The sequence below is a fragment of the Myotis davidii genome, unplaced genomic scaffold, assembly GCF_000327345.1.
Source record: "Myotis davidii unplaced genomic scaffold, ASM32734v1 scaffold59, whole genome shotgun sequence".
Classification (NCBI taxonomy): domain Eukaryota; kingdom Metazoa; phylum Chordata; class Mammalia; order Chiroptera; family Vespertilionidae; genus Myotis; species Myotis davidii.
The window spans coordinates 8,385,842-8,408,567 of record NW_006293001.1 but is presented as its reverse complement, the minus strand read 5'-3'; the positions used below and the strand labels follow the sequence as shown (position 1 = coordinate 8,408,567).

Genomic DNA, 22,726 nt, shown 5'->3' with positions numbered 1-22,726 from the left:
CTAAGTGGATTTGACATCCAATGTAGAAGGACCCATTCACTATTTCCAATTTCAAAAAACAACCAATTGTTTCAGTTCCCAGAGGGATCATTGATGGGGGCTCCATACAGCATAGGAGCAATGGCTGTTACTGGTTTGCAAACTTATCATACTTTTTCCAGAAATATGAAACTAACGTTGGGTCCCAGGGGTCTCAACTCTCTCGGGGAGAGAAACAACGCATTGCTATTGCTCGGGCCATTGTGAGAGATCCTAAAATCTTGCTACTAGATGAAGCTACTTCTGCCTTAGACACAGAAAGTGAAAAGGTATGTATCGGTTTTCTGAAGTTTTAGATCATTATAAATGAGTCTTTTCCTGTAATATTTGTCCTAAAATGGCACTATTTTCAATATTCTGATTCATGTACAGTAGGAATTGCCAATACTCTGCAGTGAAGGACAATAATCTAGAGCAGTTATTTTCAACCTTTTTCATCTCATGGCACACATTAACTGCTAAAATTCTGTGACACACCAAAAATATACATATATTTTTGTTGATCTAATGAAAAAGAGATATAATGTTGATTTATTCACACTGGATAGCTATTGTTGTGTTGGGTGTTGTCATTTTTTTTTTATTTGACAGTCTAAGGGGAAAGAGGTCAGTGCCCCCAATTAAATAGGTATTGCATGTTTAAAAAATTCATGCAGATCAACGATTGAAAATTGCTGAACTGGAGAAAGTAATTTAAAATAGGGTTGCTTCAAATTAAAACAAATATTTTAACTTTAAAATAAAAATTGTGTTTAAGATTCTCTAAGCTTGGTGACATTTTTTTCAAAGGCAAAGAATTAGCTTTATTAAGTAAAGTAAAACAATCCAGGTCATTTGTTGGGCGTTGCCATTTTTATAGTTCTAAAGTTCTGTGCAGAGCAGGTAGCAGCATACAACACCAAGTAAGAGGCAGTATCTGTTGTGCAGTTTGAATGAAAGGAGATGCAACTGAGCAAAAAAATAAAATTATGAAATTTACTATTGATTAACTCCTTGAAAACAAGGATTCCATTTTGGAGCCAGCTAAAATATCCTCGATGAAGAACAAAATCAGGAATGATCAATGACTTCTACCTTAGCTTGCTTCCTTGGTTTCATTTTAGCAAACTAGACTATCAGGTATTTTGAAATTACGTCAGGACCTCGTAGCTTGGTTCATGCTAGCTTCACTGACATTTCTCCACCTATGGACTGCAATGCAAACCATTGGTGCATTCTACTCAGCAATTTATTTCTTTTATGTCATGCCTTTGGGTTTAACCCCTGACTATAGCAATGTTACTCAGGTGGAATTAAACAGAACTCTTGCAATGGTGGGCCAGGGAACAAGCATGTATCTTTGCATCATCTTTCTACCTTTTTTTTTTTTTTTTGCAGACGGTGCAGGTTGCCCTGGACAAAGCCAGAGAAGGACGGACCTGCATTGTCATTGCCCACCGTTTGTCCACCATCCAGAACTCAAATATCATTGCTGTCATGTCCCAGGGGACAGTGATTGAGAAGGGAACTCATAAAGAACTGATGGCCCAGAAAGGAGCCTACTACAAACTGGTCACTACAGGAGCCCCTATCAGTTGACCTGACTCTAGAATTTCACACACAGATGATGCACCAATTACAGCAGTGCCATGGGTTATTTTTTTCCTTTAAGAAGATATGATGATTATTTTACTTTCACACACATTGCCATACATTGGGATCCAAGCTAACTTCTAATGACCTTTGATAATAATTTAGTTCTAAATACCTATATTCTAGAAAAATGAAATAGGGTAGGTCCAATGTGAGTGAAAAGCCAATGTCTAGCAGCTTTTTAGGCATCACCTGGTGCTTACTCCATGCAGGAGCCAGTCCCCTTGCTCCATGGGAATCAGTGAGAAGTCTTGGAGTAAATGAGAATTTGAATTCCTTAAGGGCAGAAGAGGTTTTTTTTGTTTTTGTTTTTTGTGTTGCTGTGTGTGTGTTTTTTTCATTTGAGCCCATAATTTGTTAGCCCCAAGACAATAAAAGTGGGAAATGTTCATTCTTCCCATTAAGATAGAGCAGTGCCTTTCAATGGAAATATACTGAGTCACTAATGCAAGCCACATATGTAATTTAAAAATTTCTAGTTACATTAAAGAAAGGAAAGCAAAAAGGTGAAATTAATGTTAATAATGTTTTTATTTAAGCTGATATATCCAATATATTATCATAACATGTAATACATATAAAAATTATTAATATTTTGTTATTTTATCATATTAAATTTCCAAACACACATGTGTATTTACACTTACTGCATATTTCAGTTCAGACTAGCCACATGTCAAGTTCCCAGTAGCAGCATGTGACTAGAGACTACTCTATCAGACAGACAGGGTTAGAGAATCCAGGTTCATGTATTTCCTGGTCTGAGCCTCAGTTATTTCAAGCCTCAGTTATTTATGATTCAAGTCCTATAAAAACATGAGTCCAGCCCTAACTGGTTTGGCTCAATGGCTAGAGCTTCAGTCTGCGGACTGAAGGGTCCCAGGTTCCACTCTGGTCATGGGCACATGAACCAGTTTCAGGCTCCATCCCCAATAGGGGTCGTGCAAGAGGCAGCCAATCAATGATTCTCTCTCATCATTGGTGTTTCTATCTCTCTCTCTCCCTCTCCCTTCCTCTATGAAATCAATAAAAAAAAAAACCTTTTTAAAAATAAAAAATATATTTTTAAAATTCTTTACATCATTCATTTTATTTGCATCACCTATTGAATTGAGTTGCAAAAAGGGAAAGAACTAAGGTTTCTCAGTGTAACACAATATAACTTTGAAAATTGGCATATTATTAATTCCACCAAGGTCTTCTTTCCAAAATATGTTTAGTTCCAGTTAACTTATCAGAATAATTTATGATTTTTTTTCCTATGACGAATTCTTATGAATAGTTGGAGCAGCACATCTTCCTACTTATTTTGGGACCCTCAGTCATTTAATGCTTCTCAAGCCGAAACTGGTTTGGCTCAGTGGATAGAGTGTTGGCCTGCGGACTGAAAGGTCCCAGGTTCGATTCTAGTCAAGGGCATGTACCTGAGTTGCGGGCACATCCCCAGTAGGAGATGTGCAGGAGGCAGCTGGTCGATGTTTCTCTCTCATCAATGTTTCTAACTCTCTATCTCTCTCCCTTCCTCTCTGTGAAAAATCAATAAAATATATTAAAATATATATATATATATATAACACAGTAGAAAATGTCTTTTTAAAAAAACAAACAAACAAAAAAAAACTATATGGAGGCAGATATCCATAAACCAGAAATGTGACTATGAAAAAAAAAAGTAGAAGAGTTGGCCTCTAGATTTTTTTGTCTAGAAACTATTTTTCATGTAGTTACTCTATGTCTATTCTACATGTGCTTTTAGGAAATTATTTCAATGAATAGACACTTTGAATTTAGTGGTACATTCATGCATGTAATGTTTGGAAATTAAACACTCACTGAAAAATGTAGATCCTGAAATGTTTTGATATTATGTCCTGAAAGAGAAAAATACATAGGATCATAATTAAATATGATTTGCCACATATTTACTCATGAATTAAATGTAAATGTCCTATCCTAAGAAAATATCAGGACATTATCATAAGGTTGGTTTAAGATCCCACCTCATATTTCCAACTGAGAGCTGGATTCTCCTACGTATGTAGATTCTCTCTGTAATCAGGTCACATAAGGCTGCTAGTGGAGATTAAACATTTGAAAATTTTATTGCTGTTTTCTAACACATTTTGAGATTAATTTACATATGTGTGCCATTATGAAATAAGCATTATGTCCATTTGTATTTGTTTTAAATTTCTAGATCAAGTGAATAAACTCACCTGCTATGTAAGAGATGACAGATGAAAGTAAGTTAAACTGAGAAATGCAATTCGAATTTCTTTCACACTGTGTTCAATTAAATGCCCAATTAATTTAAATGGATGGACTGTAAATAAAGCAGTGCACATGATTATCATCTAATTGGCACTGGCCAGCATTATAATGTGCTCATTAGTGAGTTGTATGGTATCCTAAAGCTCATAATGAGTAATCAGGATACACATGATTGGCATATAGCTGTCTGGATGCAATTACTAAATGCAATAAATCAGCACTTGGACAAAATGTGCAGTAGATTAAGGAAGAAGAATACATAGCCAGCTGGTGAATTGGCAATTCCCTACTGTTTGTAATTCAGGTACAGCTTCTACTCTCAGATACAAAGAGATAAATGTGAGGACAACAGAATGACTGGAGATAAAAAGGGAAATGTTCACTCAAGGTGACCCAGAACAGTGTCTACAATTATTAACAACTAGAGGCCCGGTGCACAAAATTCACGCATAGGGGTGGGGTGTCCCTCAGCCCAGCCTGCACCCTCTGGCAATCCGGGACCCCTCGGGGGATGTCCGACTGCCAATTTAGGCCTGGTCCCACAGGGATGGTGTCAGGGGCCGAGGCAGAGGTGGTTAGGGGCGATCAGGCAGGCAGGTGAGCACTATGTCAGGCATCATAGGTTAGCCCACTTGACACCCATCTTACACCCCATTGCCTTTGCTTGCCTCTATTACAAAGGCTGGAAAGTAAAGTAGTCACCTTCCCAGACTCCCTTGCAGGGGAGGCCATGTGATACTGTTTCAGTCAATGAAATATAGACACAAGTCTCTATGGAGACTTATTCTTCTGGAATAAAGCCTGTGTCAAAAACAAAAGCCAATTTTCCTTCTTCCTTCTTTCCTGAATGCACAGCAGCTGTGCTGCGGTCATTTGGACATGGCTACGAATGGCAGGGAGGGTAGACAAATTGAGTCTGATTTTTGGACATCCTTGAGAAGCTGCTCCAGCCTGAGCTGCCTAACTCCAGTCACCCTACTACACAAGAAAAAGACCCCTCTCACCTGCTAAGCCCTGAAGCCTTTTTTTTTGTAGTTGTTGTTAATTTGGAATTAACATAATTAATAGATACAGTTAGATTTTTATAAATAAAAAATACTGAAAATGCAAATTGATGTATTGATTTGTGTTTAAATGACCTTAAAATATGACCTTTACACCTAGAGGTTTTCCAAAAATATTGACTGAAAGAAGGAATTAATCATAGTCTTTCTTTTCAAATGTCACTCCTATGAAAAGAGATATAACTGGATGGAAATCCTCACAGCTCATTCTAGTTTTCCAAGAACATTTCATGTACCTTTCTTTACTATGCTTTAACTGAAGAGGTTTTTACTTAGGGACTTGGTGTTTTGTGATTATGCTTTCTCATCCTCTCATATGATAAAAAGTAAATTTTAAAAAAAGAGAATGGCCCTAACGGTTTGGCTCAGTGGATAGAGCATCAGCCTGCAGACTCAAGGGTCCCAGGTTCGATTCCAGTCAAGGGCATGTACCTTGGTTGCGGGCACATCCGCAGTAGGGAGTGTGCAGGAGGCAGCTGATCGATCAATGTTTCTCCCTCATCGATGTTTCTAACTCTCTATCCCTCTCCCTTCCTCTCTGTAAGAAATCAATAAAATATATTTAAAAAAAAGAGAGAATGAATCTGAAATAGGGTGGGTTAGAAGAGATGGGGAATAATGTTACCAGCTAACCTGTAGCTGCGTATAGTCTCAATTCAGTTCTTCCAAGCCCACAGGCCAGAGATAGCCCTGGTGTCCGCCCACCGTTGCAGAGGTAAGCCTGGAACCCCTGGGGGTCTCCTCAAGGGAAAGGCCTATATCAAAGTCACCCCTTGCATATCTAGCACCTAAATGATTTTAATAAGTGTTTGACAGAGGGTGGTAGGAAGGTATGGAGAAAAGAAAAGTATGGACAGAAGGGGTCCTGTTTGAGCCTGAAAAGATCTTAGAAGCTACTTGGAACTGGATCTCTAATTGTCATTTAGCATGATCATCCTCAAAAATCTTGCCAACATATAATTTGATGTTAGACTTGTGGTGCATTCAAGAAAAACATAACAGCAACCATGAAATCTAAAAAGTAAAACTTATCTTTATGTGTTTGAGAGATCCGTAATTAGTCCACGACAAACGTACTAACAGGATATTTCAATTTTCTAGTTACTTCCCTCATACAGTGCAGTTTAGTTAAGCACCTCCAACTTCCCTCCCACCGAGCAAACTTCTTCTCACTCAGCCTGTTATAAATAACCCCTTAGTATCTCTTCCTGCAAGAACATCTTCCTCTTTAAGTTGTTAAGAAAGGGGAAATGGAGCCAATAATTTCATTATGGGATCTCTTTTGTAAAATGGGTGAGCAGAAAATCTATGAATATTCTCATGTCAATAATCTTACTCTATAACATCAGCCACATTGTTTCATGTCTCTATGCATCTCTTTACATAGCTATAAAATTCAGATTCTAATTGGAATAGGATGTTTTAAAGACTGAAAGGTATTATATAAATCTAAATCTAAAATTGTTTATTAAAAAGCAAATTACAAAATGAAGTACTGTTTAGAATTTACAGCCTTATTCATTGCATGTAAGTAAAATGTAATATGCTCTGGCTCTTCTTTTTTCTTTTTTTTTTTTAATCCTCACCTGAGGATATTTTTCCATTGATTTTTAGAGAGAGTGGAAGAGAGAGGGAAAGACAGAGAGAAATATCAACTTGAGCAAAACACATCGATTGGTTGCCTCCTGCACACGTCCCAACCATGGCCAAGACCAGGGAGGAACCTGCAACCAAGGTACGTGCCTGTGACCAGAATCCGCAGGCTGACGTTCTATCCACTGAGCCATGCTGGCTAGGGCTGTTCTGGCTCTTCTTCCAATTTCATTAAAGAAGATCCTTAGAGCTGCAGAATGTCAGAGCTGGAATGAATCTCCCATTCTAAGTCCACTTGAAGGTCCTGATTTGAGAAATTAGTCAACTAAACCCACCAACATTAAATGGCCTCCCAGCATCCCAGTAGTTAGATCCAGAGACAGACTAAAACCTAGGTCTGATGACTCCAGTCCATAATGCCTGCTGCAAAATCCACAGTCTTTTTTACATCTATCTGTCCTTGAACTTGCTAGCACCTGCCCCCTTGTATTATGACACCCTTTGGGATCCACACAGGGACATGTGGCACCACCATCAACATTCCAGCGCTAAAGGATAAGAAACACAATAAAATCTCACAAACTCAGACAGAGGCATTTACTTTCCCTGTGTTAAGCCACTGCAATCCTATATAATAAAAGGCTAATATGCAAATCGACCAAACAGTGAATGACCGACCGGTCGCTATGATGCACACTGACCACCAGGAGGTAGACATTCAATGCAGGAGCTGCCCCCTGGTGGTCAGTGCACTACCACAGGGGGAGCACTGCTCAACCAGAAGCCGGGCTCATGGCTGGCAAGTGCCTCTTCCACCTCTGCGGCATCACTAAGCGTCAGTCGGACATCCCCTGAGGACTGTGGGACATCCCTCGAGCACTCCCGGATTGCGAGAGGGTGCAGGCTGGGCTGAGGGAATCCCCCAAGTGCACAATTTTTGTGCACCAGGCTTCTAGTCTCTATATAGAAAGATGTTTTCTTTCACCCAAAACATTGTTAAAAGACAGCGTTTGGAATGATTCTGCAGAAAAAGAGGTCTCGAGGGTCAGATGCTTTGCATGCACAATTATGAAGCTTGAGGGCAAGGGTGCTGTCTGTGAAAGGCGGTGACGAGCGAATGCAACGTCCAGCTCTAGAAAACTCCTTCCGTTAGTGGCAGAATGTGTGAACAAGGATGACAGGCTGCGTCCAGGAAAAAGTCAATTCTTTGAACAGAAATTTGAGTGTGACTGGCCCAATCGATGTGCAAGGGTGGGTGAGAGCTGGAGGAGGAAAGAAGCCTTAATTAGTTCTGGGTTTCTTTCCCAGACTCGCATATGGCCTGCTCCTCCTGCAGGGCACACAGCAGGTCCTCCCAGGGAAGAGGTTTCTGCCTTCGCTTGTGCCAGCACTGGAAGTGGGCAAGGTGCTGCCAGAGCAAATGCTCCTCTTGGCAGTGCCTGATCTAAGCCACAAGCCCTCTCACCAGGACCACAGCGGCTGCCCTGCCCTCATTCCCTGCCCCTGCCCCTGCCCCTGCCCTGCCCTGGCATCTCCTTCAGAACATAGTGCTCTTTGGGGAACTGTCACAATTTTTTTTTTTTAACTGAAGCAGATTCTGTTCAGAAATCACATGGCAAAATGTTAGAAGAAAAAAGATTCTAGGAAATTTTCAAATTTAAAACAGAAAATAATTAATCAGCTTGATGCTAACCTTTCTAACCTCAATCTTTGAATTTTCTCCCTCCTTGAGAACAATCACTTCCGTGCTGCCAAAGGAAATGAGATGTAATTTCTTCTAAGTCATTACTGTGATCTCCATCAAAGAGCAGCAAAGACAGTAATTAGTATTAGTACTCCACATCAAACCACCCTCAGACTGGACAAAATATACATTTGTCCTTTGCCGAGCTGAAATGAAGCACTTCTAATTCTTAGAATTCTCCCACAAGTTGCCATCTTTTGGAGGAAGTTTTTGGAACTATTGATTCTTATAGACCTTTCTTGCTGTTAGCATTTTGTCTTTAAAGAAAAACAAAATAAAGTCTTTTTTAAAAATGAACAAGTCGTATCATATTACTTTTAGTGTGAAATCACTTCTGGAAAGCATTAAAGGTCAGGGGACAGGGAAAACATTAGGAACACCACCTTAGTTTCTTGGCAACACTCAGGTCCAGGTATTCATCCAGAAAGCTGTTTGCAATTTCCAGAGTGACTGGGAAAGTCAGTCAATGAGGGTAAAATTCTCGGGTGCAACTGGACACTGGTAATTCTTTTTACAAACAGTTTCTGAATAGCCACAGCAGTTCTGGTGTCCGGCATGTAGGTCTGGTAGACCCAAACAAGTAAGATAACTTGTCAGAGAGTCATCCAGCCACCCAGAATGTGGTCATAGATGTTGGTAAAACTTCACCCAGTTCTGTGGCCCTGTGAGGGTCTCCAGAACAGGGAGCAGAGAAGGGTAGCCAGACTCTCTGCTTTGGGCAACAGAGCTAAGAGTCCCAGGAAACCAAGGCGGCTAGAGCTCACAGGACAGAGAAAGAGAGAAGGGAACTGCACAGAGAGAGAACCCCAGCTCTGTAGAGGGCCTCCATAAAAACAGCAGAGCCTACTGTTAACTTTTTATAGTCACTTTAATCCTTCCAGCCTCAGAAATTGTTTACCCCACAACTTAAATTTTTCCTATGAATGTGTAAAGATCACAGTGGGATTTACCAATCACCACTACTATATTTTCAACTGAAAAATAGCATCTGTGGGCTAATTAAAAGATTCCTGGGCTGGGGTAAGCATCCGTTGTCCATGTTCTGCCAACAAATCAATTTTTTTTCATATAAAATAAAGCAGTTAATACTGATTCATGTTGTCTCACAGGAATGTGGTGTAGGTGACAATATTTTTTAAAAGACTTTTTTTTTTTAGGAAAAAGCACGGTGGGACTTGATTTGTGCTATCCATTTCAATAGCTACTAAGCACACATGACTATTTAAATTTAAGTTAAAGTAAGTAAAATTTTAAAATGTATTTCTTCAATTGCATTTGCTGCATTTCAAGAGCTCAATAGCTACATGTAGTTATAGACTACCATTTTCGACAGCACAGAATACTTCCATCAATATAAAAGTCCAGTTAAAAAGTGCTGGACTATATAGTTTTAATATACCCAAGAAATCAATCACATTTAAGGCAGGAGTGGGGTGGAGGGGGTCAATGGGAGGGAAATGGGGGACATCTGTAATACTTTCAACAATAAAGATAAATTAAAAAAATAAAACCTAGTTTTTTTAAAATTCGTCTTATACCAAGGTTTTTATATGTATTAATTTGATCTTGGATTTATTTATAGATTTTGAATAAATAAAAACATTTAGAGATACAACTTTGAGTTTCAAGGGCATCTTATAATAAATTTTTAATTGCCCATCTGTTATACTGAAATAGTTCCAAAGAAGGTACCAATTTAACCTTCTGAGACAGATGTCCTATTCCTATGTTGTCAATGGAAAGGGATTCAACACTCTTCCTGATAGCTAGTGTCAGCAAAAATAAACTCCTTTGCATTTCTTTGCAAATACATGTTTGATTGGACAATTTCTCAACTCACTTGTCTAGATTTTTTTCTATCCTGAAAGCTCGTTTTTCTCCTGAATATGTAGGTGTGCAGACATTTTGAATACACAGATATAGTAACAGCAAGTCAAATGAACCCAAATCCCCTTACTTTAGGCAAATGAATTGGAAGAAGAAGAGTCTTTTCCATTCCTATTAAAAGCAGATCTTTTCTCCAAGGCTGTGAAAAGCTATTCCTCTTGCTGCCTATGTAGTTTCAACTGCAAAAGCCATTTGTCACCATATGGATCCCTCCAGGAGATGTCAACTAGAGTAAAGAGGGAAACCTCACCACATGGAGACGCCAGAGCTTTATGGAAAGTAAGGTAGAGTACTTGGGGATTGATTCTAGAAAATGAGCCAAAACCTCGGCATATTCCCCTTCTGAGGATCATAGATCATCCAGCCCACAGCGCTCAGTGTGGGTGGCTGAAGACAACTGAGAAGGGATTTATAATGGAGTCACATGTGACAGCAGAATCCTTTGACTATTCATGCCCAGCTTCCTCAGATATTGGTAAGAGCAGGCTGAAACCATATTGGGATGGAAGATTCTTCAATATTAGCATTACATTCTCAATGGAAACTGTCAGAAAGAGCTCTTACACAGGAATGAGATCTCTGACAAATGCAGAAGAATGTGAGGAGGCAAATGCATCATAAAGTGTGAAAGGATTGAAGTAACTTTGTATGGTCACTCCAACCAGGAGGCTTGAATCAATGAACAAAGATCACACGTTAAGAATCATTCTTCCCTCTTTTACCCCAAATGTCTTCTCAACATGAGAAAAATTTCATTCTTAAGATAATGTTTCTTCAGTACATCATAGGAAATATAGTTAATAATATTGCAATAACTATGTATGATGCAGGTGGGTACTAGAAATATTGGGTGAATACTTTGTAAAGTCTGACTACCATGCTGTATACCCAAAACTAATAATCCTATATAATAAAAGGCCAGCCACCATAAATGTAACAACCAGAACAACCAGAGACCAGAACCGCCATGGCCCCTCGCAGGGCTGGCCCTGCCCCCCAGCAAAGAAAGAGGGAGGCCCAGGCCACCGGCCAGCGATTGCCCCACAGAGAGAGGCCCAGGCCATCCAAGCCATCACACCCCACATCCGTCACCTGCAGAGGGAGGCCACTGGTGGCAGGGGAGAAGGAGACAGCGCTGCACAGAAGGCAAGCAGTGGCAGCAGCAGGGGTGGGGCCAGCTGCCTGCAGCCAGGGGAAGGAAAGCCCCGATAGACCCTGATCACAGGCCAGGCCCAGGGACCCTACCCGAGGGGTCCCAGATGGTGAGAGGATGCAGGCTGGGTTGAGGGACCTCCCCGAGTGCACAAATTTTTGTGCACCAGGCCTCTAGTCTATAATAATAAAAGCATAATATGCTAATTAGACCAGACAGTCAAACGACCTTCCGGATGTCATTCCAGACATCCTTCTAGATGAAACTGCCGCAGCGAGGGCCAAGGCAGAGGTGGTTAGGGGCAATCAGGCAGGCAGGCAAGCAGTTAGGGGTGATTAGGCAGGCAGGCAGAGTGGTTAGGGGTGATCAGGCAGACAGGCAAGCAGTTAGGGGTGATTAGGCAGGCAGCCGAGTGGTTAGGAGCAATGAGGCAGGTAAGTGAGTCATTAGGGGCTATCAGGCAGTCAGGTGAGTGGTTAGGGGCAATCAGGCAGGCAGGCAGGTGAGCAGTTAAGAGCCAGCGGTCCCAGATTGCAAGAGGGTGCAGGCTGGGCTGAGGGGACCCCCCCCACCACCACCACCACCGTGCACGAATTTCATGCACCGGACCTCTAGTACAAATAATATTGACTGTGAGCTATAATTGACAAAATATAAAATAAATTAAAAATATTTGATTATATCTTCGCTTTTTGCTTAGAAATCATCCAATTACTGAAATCAAGTTCAGTTACCTTTTAAAAAGAAAGTTATTAAGTGTGTTTTTTAAAAGCAACAACATATACTTATAAATACATATAATACATATATACAACATATATTTATAAATACACCTAGAAATGAACCAATAATTACTTTGAGTTTTAGAGATTTTGTTATTCTCAACTAATATCTTGTAAATAGCACTGATTCAACTGTCGTGTTTTCATAAATATTTATAGGTTACTTAATATGTCATCATCTAAAATAAATCATGTATTGATATCCTTGAAATGAGTTAGATGAAACACTATGGTAGATCACAGGTCACTAAGATATGTAGCAAAATCTGACTCAAAATGTACTTGATTGAAATAACAGAGGTATCAACTTAAAGTCCAGAATTACTAGGTCCAATAAGAAAAAAACCTTACTAAGAAATTCTTAGTATAACATAATATTCCCTCAATAACAATTTTGTAAAGTAAACCCATAGATTTTAATCATAGTTCAGTATATATAGAGGTTAACACAGCTAACAGATACTATAAGCATTTAATAGTTTTCCTGGTTGGAGCATAACCTTGAGGAAGGCACTTGATTTCCCCAGTCTTGAAAAATTGACCCTTAAAGAGAAAGTATAAGGATGTCATAGAAAGAGATAAGCCTTTGGGAGGTAAATAATGTTCTAAGCAGAGAATCTTCAATAGCATTTATTGACATATTAGAAATCACTTTTGTAAAACAGAGACCAGGAGTTCTGTAGAAGCTCAAGTCCACAGTCACCTGGCCTGTTTCCTTTCACCTGCATACATATCCATATCTAGAACCATCGCTGACCCCTCACGACCCTGTATGCATGGTTTAAGTCAAACAAGATGTGGCATTTTAATGTTATTTTTTTGAAAAACAGCTGATTTACATAGTAATTATCAGAGAATCGACATGAAATCTTACAAATTATTACCTCTTGAAAACGAACAAACAAAACACAATGTCATGGGAATATTTGCCCGAAGACTTGGGTTCTAACTCCCGTCCTTACAGCAGTGTGACAACAGTGAGTTATGTTAACTAAATGAGACTTCAATACCTTATCTGAAAACTGAGGGGTTAGAGTTGACTGCCACTAAAATGCCCACAAGAGCCAGAAGCATCTGAAGATGATAAAGCGACCTGATACTGGGCTCCTGTTGGGATGCTGAAGACTGAGAAGTGAATAGTGCCTGCCTCCTGGGACCACAGAGCACTAACTGCACAACTCTAGTCAATCTTCTTTTCACTTGGTTTCATCAGCACATGAACACAGTAGGGAATCAGAGCAACCACAGTCAGTGGGATGGACGCACTTTTACAGAAAGACAGCACATAAAATAAATGCTCTGTGTGAGTGGGGATCTTGATGAAATGGTAGAGCTGTAGTGTGGTCAACGAGGCCACGACACAGAGCAGCCGGAAGCTCAGCTTGTAGCCATTTTCCCCTCGGCAGCTCCTGAGGAACATCTCTGAGTTGATTGCAAAGCCCAAGCCAAAGAGGACCCCGAGGTTTCTCACGAGTCCGGCAAAAGGCGTGGTGTCAATGTGGATCCAGTCGGGGTTGGCACACCACTTCTTGGCTATGGGCACAGACCACAGCAGGTCAATGTCAAGCAGTCTGAGAAGCAGGTAAAAGCCAAGTGAAAACAGGAAGAGGAAAAGGTTGGTCTTCAGGTACGTGCTCAGGCTGGCCGTTTGGATGGCTGGAGTGTGTTCAAAGGCCTCTGCCACAAGCATGCCTGGGGATTAGAAAGAGACACTGAAGGCGACTACGTGCCCTTGAGCTCCTGGGGAATCACTCCTCCCCGCACTGAAGAATTTAGCTGCTGCCCAGCTGGTGTGACTCAGTGGTTGAGCATCAACCTTTGAACCAGAAGGTAGTTCAATTCCCGGTCAGGGCACATGCCCAGATTGCAGGCTCCATTCCGGGTGTGGGGCATGCAGGAGGCAGATGATCAATGATTCCCTCTCATTATTGATGTTTCTATCTCTCACTCCCTCTCCCTTCCTCTCTGAAATCAATAAAAATATGTTAACAAAAAAAGAATTTAGCTGTAGTTTTCAATGTAAAGGGCTTTAGACACCTTAGGTTCTATCCATTTTCCAAAGCCTTTCTTAAAGCAGTAACATACTTGCCCCATGGTCTTTTCGCCATCCATAGTGGGACAGGGGGATCTCTCAGGAATCCACGGCACTGAGTGACAACCCACTTTATAGGCAGAACACTGCTCTAGGTGCTTGCAATTAATATATCAATTGCCATAGCCAATTACCTTAGCCTTTGAAAAGCATGTGGGCTAAATGGCAGAAATTCAATCATGGTGAATGCCGCTTCAAGAATACAAAGCAGTGACTAAATGAAGTTTATAGTTACGTAATCATCATTTCAGCTGTTTTCAGAGAGAGTGGCATGGTGTGCAGGTTGGAAGCCCATTATTAAGTCCCCCAAACCAAGACACAAGCAGGCTGCCTGAAGTGGTGGTCTGGAAGGTGGACTTAACTCTAGTCACATTTCAGAGAAGCCCATCTCACTAAGAGGTTAACGTTTATACTGTTAAGTGAGACTCTGCCATTGTGCACAAGGAGGATTTGAGAGGTGTGTTGAATCACTTAAGCTCCCAGGGTAGCATTAAGCATCAGTCGCTTAACAGAATTACCTAGAATGGGGAACTGATCACCAGGAAGAATCTGAGAACATAAAACAAATGACACTAAAGCTTTCAAATGACACAACCAGAGGTAAGGGATCATATTTACCACCAATTACTCCGAGGATAACTTGATGAGGAAAATGCGTTGCTATGAATACTCTGGAGATGCAGACACTGATTTGAATCAACCAAAAAATACTCCAAAAAAATGACCAGGTCAGTCTACGATGGAAGAATAGATACAAGTGTAAGAAGCAAAGAAATTTGATCGCTTATAAAATTAGGGGCTGTGTGACACCAGATGACCTTTCTCAGAAGAACCATCTGATATAACATCATGATTCTAGAGCAGCCGTGGGCAAACTACGGCCCACGGGCCAGATCCGGCCCGTTCAGCTGTTCTATCTGGCCCGCGGGGCCGAAAGAACAGAGGGTTCTCTTGCTCTCCCCTCCGCTCCTTCACCAGCAGCAGTGTTAACATGGCAACGTGGGGAAACTCGGCCGCAGCTCCTTCTTCTGAGTCCAGTTTAAGAACCCATTGTGGCCCTCGAGTCAAAAAGTTTGCCCACCCCTGTCTAGAGTCTTGTTTTTCCCAAAATGTTGTTTCCATGTGTTTCATAGTATTTGAAACACTTTAACAGAGGTTTTTGCATTTATCAATGCATTTATAGTGCTATATTCTGAGATTTTAATAAATGTTATAAAAGGAAGCCAATTTGACATCCTAATAATTATTTTAATGGAGTGGGATAATTGAAGTTAGGAGAATTGCTAATATCAGAATGATCAAGAATGAATTATAGATATATGTCTACTCCTTAGCATATGTGCTTCCTCTTTACACTCAACCTTTCTTTGCTCGAAGAAAACTCACTGGGAAGACATCTGCCACTCTGATGAAAAGCACATCAACATTTTATCAAGGGCACGTTTTCAGTGGGTTTAATTTCAGACTCTAAAAGAAGTCCTGATTCCTTGGTTTTTGAGATACAGAAAATAAGAAACAAGGGAATTGACCTATAGGCTATATAGTTTGTGTTAGAAACAACAAGGTGGGCCCTGGCTGGGTAGTTCAGTTGGTTAGAGTGTCATCCCAATACTCCAAGGTTGTGGTTCAATCCCTAGTCAGAGCACATACAAGAATCATAATGAATGCATACATAACTGAAACAACAAATTGATGTTTCTCTCTCTCTCTCTCTCTCAAAAATCAATAAATATAAATAAAATGAAAAGAAACAAGGTACAAAAACTTATAAAAATATTAAAATCCGCCGAAACCGGTTTGGCTCAGTGGATAGAGCGTCGGCCTGCGGACTGAAAGGTCCCAGGTTCGATTCCGGTCAAGGGCATGTACCTGGGTTGCGGGCACATCCCCAGTAGGAGATGTGCAGGAGGCAGCTGATCGATGTCTCTCTCTCTCATCAATGTTTCTAACTCTCTATCTCTCTCCCTTCCTCTCTGTAAAAAATCAATAAAATATATTTTAAAAAAATATTAAAATCCAAGAAATGTTCATTATTTTAATAAAAATGAATTAGCAATATTGAATTCTAAGAATTTTGGGGCTTCTCAATGATTTGTTACTGATAATCAGACCAAATTTTGGTTATTGAAAGACTAGGAATAGAGGGAAATGAGTCTTCCAAAGAGGAAGTAAGCAGGAGGTATCCATATGAAAGAAGAATAAATAAGGATTTGGTAATATTAAGGTAAGGAGTAGGCACTAAATAAATTTTAATGGATGAAGGAGTGTTGCAGTTATAAAAATTGAAAAAGAGTTATGGGAGTTAAAAAAAACCAACACAAGCAAATATTTTCCAGGTTTGGAAATTGGAGGAAGAAATAAGCTATAAGAAGGTGAGCCTATTTTAGATTCCTACTTTGAGAAATAGTCTATGGTTAGGAAATGCTAATTTCTTTAAATTAAACAAGTCTCTACTGTTGTTTTGGCTAATGGATACATTAAGGCATGCAGGTCACAGTCTCATTAGAATAAACTTTAAATATGCTCAAATTACTTTAGCTATTTCTTTCTTATATTATCCAATACTACTCTAAAAAGTGGATGGCTCTTGGAAATTTTTTATTTTAAAAGAACTTTTATATATGGTATATGTTATCATATTTTAAAAGCCAATTAACAAACAAATTTTATCTCTGATAGCCTAATAATTTATGGTTAAAGTGGTGCTCCAAATTGTTATAATGATAAATTATTTCAGAAAAGAAGAGAAGAAAACAGCTTAATTCCTACAAAAATTTTGAGTAATCTTACATTAAAGTTCTAGGCCTTTTTAAACATTACAAATCTACTAACATGAAATCTACTAACATTCAAATTTAAGTTTGCCTCTAGAATGTTTTTAGTCACAAAGGTTGCAAAGTCTTTAAAGCTAGAATTTGTTATTGCTGTCAAAGAACATTGGCTTGTCAAAGAAAGAAGTATAATTATACTAAATTAACTGATGCATTCAAGGGGAATGATGATTCTCAAAATTTCTAGTTAATCTTAAAGCAAGCGAATGTACATGCAAAATTATTTCTTACATAATTTTAGATGACTTACTTATGAGCTACCAGAGTGATTATTATATTAGAGAAACCCAAAGCATATTTAGCAAATCATTAATCAATTAAATATTTCCAACCCTATTATGTGGCAAAGCTGTGAACTAATTAGGACATTATCTTAAAGCACAATATTAATTTTCTATTCATTTGCTATTTTGGGTTATGATAAAATAGAATAAGCACATTTCAACCACTAAAAGTATACTAAAATGAATTTTTAAGAAGACATTCCATATTCAAAACTGTTACATCCCCATGCTACAGAAACTGGAGCAAAGCTTACCTGTGCAGAGTGGTAGATGACTTATCCATCCAACTGACAGTGTTGCTAAGTGCAGCTGTTACCATGACATACCAGACACATGATGAGCCCATTGCATGACCAGATGGACTTCCTGCAAAAGCAAAGTTGTTGGTCCATTTGAAAGGGGGTTAACAGCGTATCAGTATCAGAAATGGATGGTAGAAGGACATATTAGCCATGAAAATTACAAATAACTCAGAAAGAATCCACAGGGCACAGGCTCTATGTAATATTTAAACATAGGTAGAAATAAAGAAAATTGAGCCAAATTGAGCCTCAAAATACTACTTCAAACATTTTTTCCAGATTTTTCAAGTTCATCAAATTCCAGAAATTAAAATGTTCAAAGCTAATTAAGAACTCAAGGTGCCATATCTCTCTACTCATTGTTCATATCTAATTGTTTTTAATTGATGATAAAAATAAAGTACCTGTGTTGGATCTTAAATCAATTTATGTTCCTTGGGTTGGAAAGTCAAGCATCTAAGGGATATCATTGCTATGTCTGATTTAGCAATTGACTGCTGTGCACTAGCAGCTATTTCTATGTCTATCCTGTGGCCAGCAGCTCCATGGAAGTCTTTGTTGTGAAATAGAAGAGAAGCTGTAAAGAGAGCATCAGTATTGGCAGAAGAAGCCTGAAGACTTTCTACTCCTATAATGTCTTTCCCATGAGTCTTGATATTTTTAAAAAATCACTTTACTTTGATGTTCTCCCTGAGTCTTAACCAGTGGAGATTCATTCAGGTTAAACACCAGTCTCTTCTTCAAAAAACACTGAATTAAACAAAGACCAATCTATTTCTTGTAGATCTATTTATTTCAAATCTATTTCTTATGCAGGAATTTTCAGAGCCTTTATATCCTTAGAGTTGTAGATCTCTAAGGAGTGACCATAGGATGCAATATATCTTTCTTTCTTCTCCTCACCCCCTCACCCCAGAAAATATCCCACATACTAGGAAGTGCTGGGATAAAACAAAGTAGCATTTCAATTGTCTCAAAGGTTATCTATCCATCCATCCATCCATCCATCCATCCATCCATCCTTCCTACACTGGTTTCACAAAGATACACACCATCCCCATCATGATTGAACACAGTCTACTGAGGGAGCCAGATATATAAAGAATTAATTATCGTAATATAACAGAACTTACAAATTCACTATATTCAGGGTTGGTTTCAATGGATGTCAATATTAATTTTCTGATATATGCCAAACTATAGTGAGGTATAATATAACACAGTCTTGTAAGTTAAACCAGTAACATGTAATTTCCTTTTATATATTTCAAAAAACCTTTTTATAGTCCTAAACTCAACTTCTCTGGTAAAGATTTTACACACATATAGAGTCTTATTTATAATAAAAAAGGAAGTGGCCCAGAAAGTCTACTTACATACTAAATATACAAGAAAAAAAGAAATTTTAAGGAAATCATTCCAAGATCAGAGGTATCTTAACTGGCAATAGTAATATTGGGAAGTCCTTACCTTTCTTACAGAAAACTTATCTATTCTTTCTTTCCTCATTCATGGGATTTTCAGTATACCTATAGTAACTTTGAAAGTTACTCAGTAGTAGATAAATCAATATTTCTAGAATTTTAATATAGTTCTTTGGTAATTTGTTCTAGCTTTTTTGTTTGTTTTAGTATTATTCCATTCTTCCAAAAAATAAATTCCAAATATAAAATTATTTAAGCAGTATTCTCCAAACTTACCATTTTACAAATGACACAATGAAATTTGATTGTTCATAAAACTTCCTTTCTCATTAGCAATTTTTATGCTTATGAACTTTTAGCATCCTCCCTCATGATATTGTCTTTAATTCCCTATATGATATCATACACTTATTAGATGGTCATCATACATAATGACTCTGTTGGAATATCTTTAGTAACTTGAGGTTGCTATAATTGCTTACCTGGACCTGTTTCACAGGTAGTGGGAAACTGTTCAAGGCATGGACTTGAGCGATTTGGGTAAATCTGAGTTTCTTGGATCCACCAGTAAGGCCGATGACCAAATAATATCCTGTATTTGAAGAAATATAAATATGAATATATTTAAATACACAACAAGTACTTAATTGGAAACATCCTATTCCCTCCTACAAAAATATTCAGTCAGAGGGTTGATGAAAGCTCATGATTAAGAATCTTTGAAAGAACTTGGGCTCTGGTCTATCTCCAATTAGAGAGGATGACACAGTCACTTGCAATTAGTTTTCAATATAATCAGGGACATTTTTTTCCTTTCAGAGGAAGTCCTGCAGGTGCTTGGGGTACTTAGATTGGGAATATCAATGTGGTCCCTGGAATCACCAGTCGGTTCAGTCTGGGTGCTGCTCATTTAACTAACTTCTTGGCGAATCACAGCGTATGTGTTACAGGGCTTTGGCATTTACTTATAAATCAGTATACATTTGTATATAAATGTACATTTGTATGTACGTATACATTTCTATGGCTTTTGTAAGTTCTATTTATGAATCTGTGTTTCAAGTTAACTGGTATGTTTGAGAGTTTCCCAAGTAAAACTACACACATCTAAAATGTGACCATTAAGCCAAGGCTACAAAGTTAAGAATACACTTTAGGAAAAAAATGAAACCAAACAGAAGCCTTACCATTTAAAAATGAGATTGAACCAATCCCCAATGACTGCTACCCATATCATCTTAGTTCCAACTGTCTGATTAAGTTGAAACCAAAGTGGAAAATAAATAGAAAAGATATTCCGGGGATCTCCAACATTGGACATAAAATTTAGAAAATTGTAGTAAGCTCGGTAGTCCTTCTGCAAATGCTGAATAATGAGCACTCCATTCCTATGAAGGAAATCCATCTTGAAAGAGAGGCAATTTTAAACAGCAATTGGAGCTGCAGTGCTCTGAGCCCCACCATTTTTATACAGTGCCCCCGTGGCGTGTCTAGCCATTACCGCAACATGTGACTGGCCATCTGTGGAAAGGGCACTTCGGCCCTTGTCTGCTGAAAAGCTCATCTGTTTATAAGTTTAATTGGAGCCAAAGAGGTGAAGTACATGCTGATCTGTGACAAGTCAAGGGGAAATCTGGGTAGAGATACAATGAATTTCTTATGCAACCTCCCTTTTGTGTGAACAGTTGGATTGTGTTTGCTTGAAATTTTTTGCACAGTTCATTTCCTTCAAGGGCAGGGACATTAGCAATTTCTATGCTTGGCTAGAAGACGATGCAGATAATTACTGCATGTCAAATAGCCCTTAAAGCCATGCATTTTAATTTAAAATAGAATGTGGCTCTTTGACTATTTTATTGGGTCTTAGAGGAAAACAAATGAGTAAATATCTGGGCATGAAACATTTATGTGATATGACAGATTATTTTCTTATTGCAGACTTAACTGAAATTTTTTTTATTTTTCTTTATTAGCAAAGAGAGTGCTATGATATATAAATCCAACAGTGAAGGAAATACATGGAATGTATGAAATCTAGAAGGAAATGTGTTGCTTTTTAATTACAAGGCAAGAAAGCAGAAATGGAGGTCACTTTGCTGAAAGAACTGTGTTAGGGTTGAGTCATTATTGACTAGAGAATACAATTGAGAACACTGGGGAGTGCTCATGTGAGAGAAAGACAGAAATAGACTCAAAAGGCTTTGGACCAATCAGGAGAAAGATTTGTTGAAAGCAGAATGTTCAGTACAATTGCAGGGGACACGCCAAAACAAACATGAAGATGGGGAATAAACAGAAGGACAGCTCAAAGAGAACTATGGGTCCCAGTCAGAAATGAGATGGTGGGTGTAGAGAGCTAAATGCATCTGTGAAGGTGCCTGTGAAAGCCGTGAAGCCCCACCAGGCGGCAGAGGGGGAGGCAGTAACCATACTGACCATTCAGGTTGTTGTCTTTGCTAATCACAGCCTCTTTCTCTAGGAACTCTTCACGTGCTGTAAATATCACTTTGGACTTCTCCTGGAGTCGTGCCCCATCATTTTACAACACGACTGTTAGAAGGGATCCCGTGTCTCTCAGTGCCTTCCCAGGCTCTGTTGCCTCTCCCAGAAGAAATGCTTTGACTACCATTAACCTCTTTTTTAAAGTTTCTCTTTATTGCTGAAAGTATTACAGATGTTCCCTTTTATTCCCCATTGACCCCTTCTAGCCTCGCCTGTCCTCTGCCACCGGCCTTCACCACACTGTTGTCTGTGTGCATGGGTTATGCATATATGCATATAGGTTCTTTGGTAAATCTCTCCTCACCCACCCACCCACTCTCCTTCCCTCTGGGATTCATCAGTCTATTCGATGCTTCTATGTCTCTGGATCTATTTTGTTCATTAGTTTATTTTGTTCATTGGATTCCACATATGAGTGAGATCATACCATTAAACTCTTCAGAGTGATTTTTTTAAATGCCATACCTTTGTCTTACCCTAGACAAAATACATTTCTAGTGATAGGACTCAGTCACTGGTATTTTAAAAATACATTCCAAGTGATTCGAATGTGCAGTCAGGGTTAAGAATCAACATGATGAAGAAATTCATACTCTACCTGTTTTCCTTTCAGCTTAAGCCCCTCCCTCTGCCAAAGGTCAACCTGAAAGAAGCTTCCATGACATTTAATATGTAAATTATTGGATATAACAGGATCTTCCTATTAAATTTTATTTTTTTGGCATTAAATGATTTATCTTGTCGGAGAATCTACCTCTAGAATAAAACAGGAACCTAAATCTAATGAGAAATTATACAGCTGGCAATAGTTTGTATAGAAATTTGGTAATGTGGGGCCAGAAGAGGAGAAGCAGTGGTGACCACTGGAATGCACTCCTCTTAAAACATGGCATGGTGATGGCCACCTTCTCCCCTGAGTTTTCTGCAATGCTGACCTGGAAAAAGCTTAAGAGATAGCCTGGTTTCTGTGGATGAAAAGTCTGGTTTGATAGTCACAAAGTGAGGTTGCAAACAGCACCATGTCATTTTTCAGAAAGTGACTTTATATGGCTGCCAGGAAATGAAGATTAATCTCCGTCCATGATGAGAGCCTCACCAGTCTCCTTTATCATTCTTCATTTCAGCA

General features: G+C 39.0%; 2 protein-coding genes across 7 annotated transcripts in view; one reads left to right on the top strand and one right to left on the bottom strand.

The window, feature by feature from the left end:
• ABCB11 (ATP binding cassette subfamily B member 11) overlaps positions 1 to 1,792 on the top strand; it is an 86,675-nt gene extending 84,883 nt beyond the window's left edge. For all 5 annotated transcript variants that reach the window (XM_006766531.2, XM_006766530.1, XM_015565756.1 and 2 more), the window contains 2 exons: positions 162 to 308; positions 1,417 to 1,792. In XM_006766531.2, coding sequence (XP_006766594.1) covers positions 162 to 308; positions 1,417 to 1,617 — 348 coding nt within the window. In that variant the 3' untranslated portion in view covers positions 1,618 to 1,792. The remainder of the gene's footprint in view (positions 1 to 161; positions 309 to 1,416) is intronic.
• Positions 1,793 to 12,779: 10,987 nt separating this feature from the next.
• Positions 12,780 to 20,584, bottom strand: G6PC2 (glucose-6-phosphatase, catalytic, 2). 2 transcript variants are annotated; one of them, XM_006766529.2, is made up of 5 exons: positions 20,286 to 20,584; positions 19,581 to 19,690; positions 17,627 to 17,738; positions 14,876 to 14,991; positions 12,780 to 13,857 (listed from the first exon to the last, which is right to left on the bottom strand). In XM_006766529.2, exons 1-5 carry the CDS (start codon positions 20,501 to 20,503, stop codon positions 13,346 to 13,348), a joined length of 1,068 nt encoding a protein of 355 aa, XP_006766592.1. In that variant the 5' UTR covers positions 20,504 to 20,584; the 3' UTR covers positions 12,780 to 13,345. The 2 variants fall into 2 exon arrangements, with proteins under 2 accessions (XP_006766592.1, XP_015421241.1); XM_015565755.1 differs by having other exon boundaries at positions 12,780 to 13,698; positions 20,286 to 20,550.
• Between the last annotated feature and the right edge of the window lie 2,142 nt (positions 20,585 to 22,726).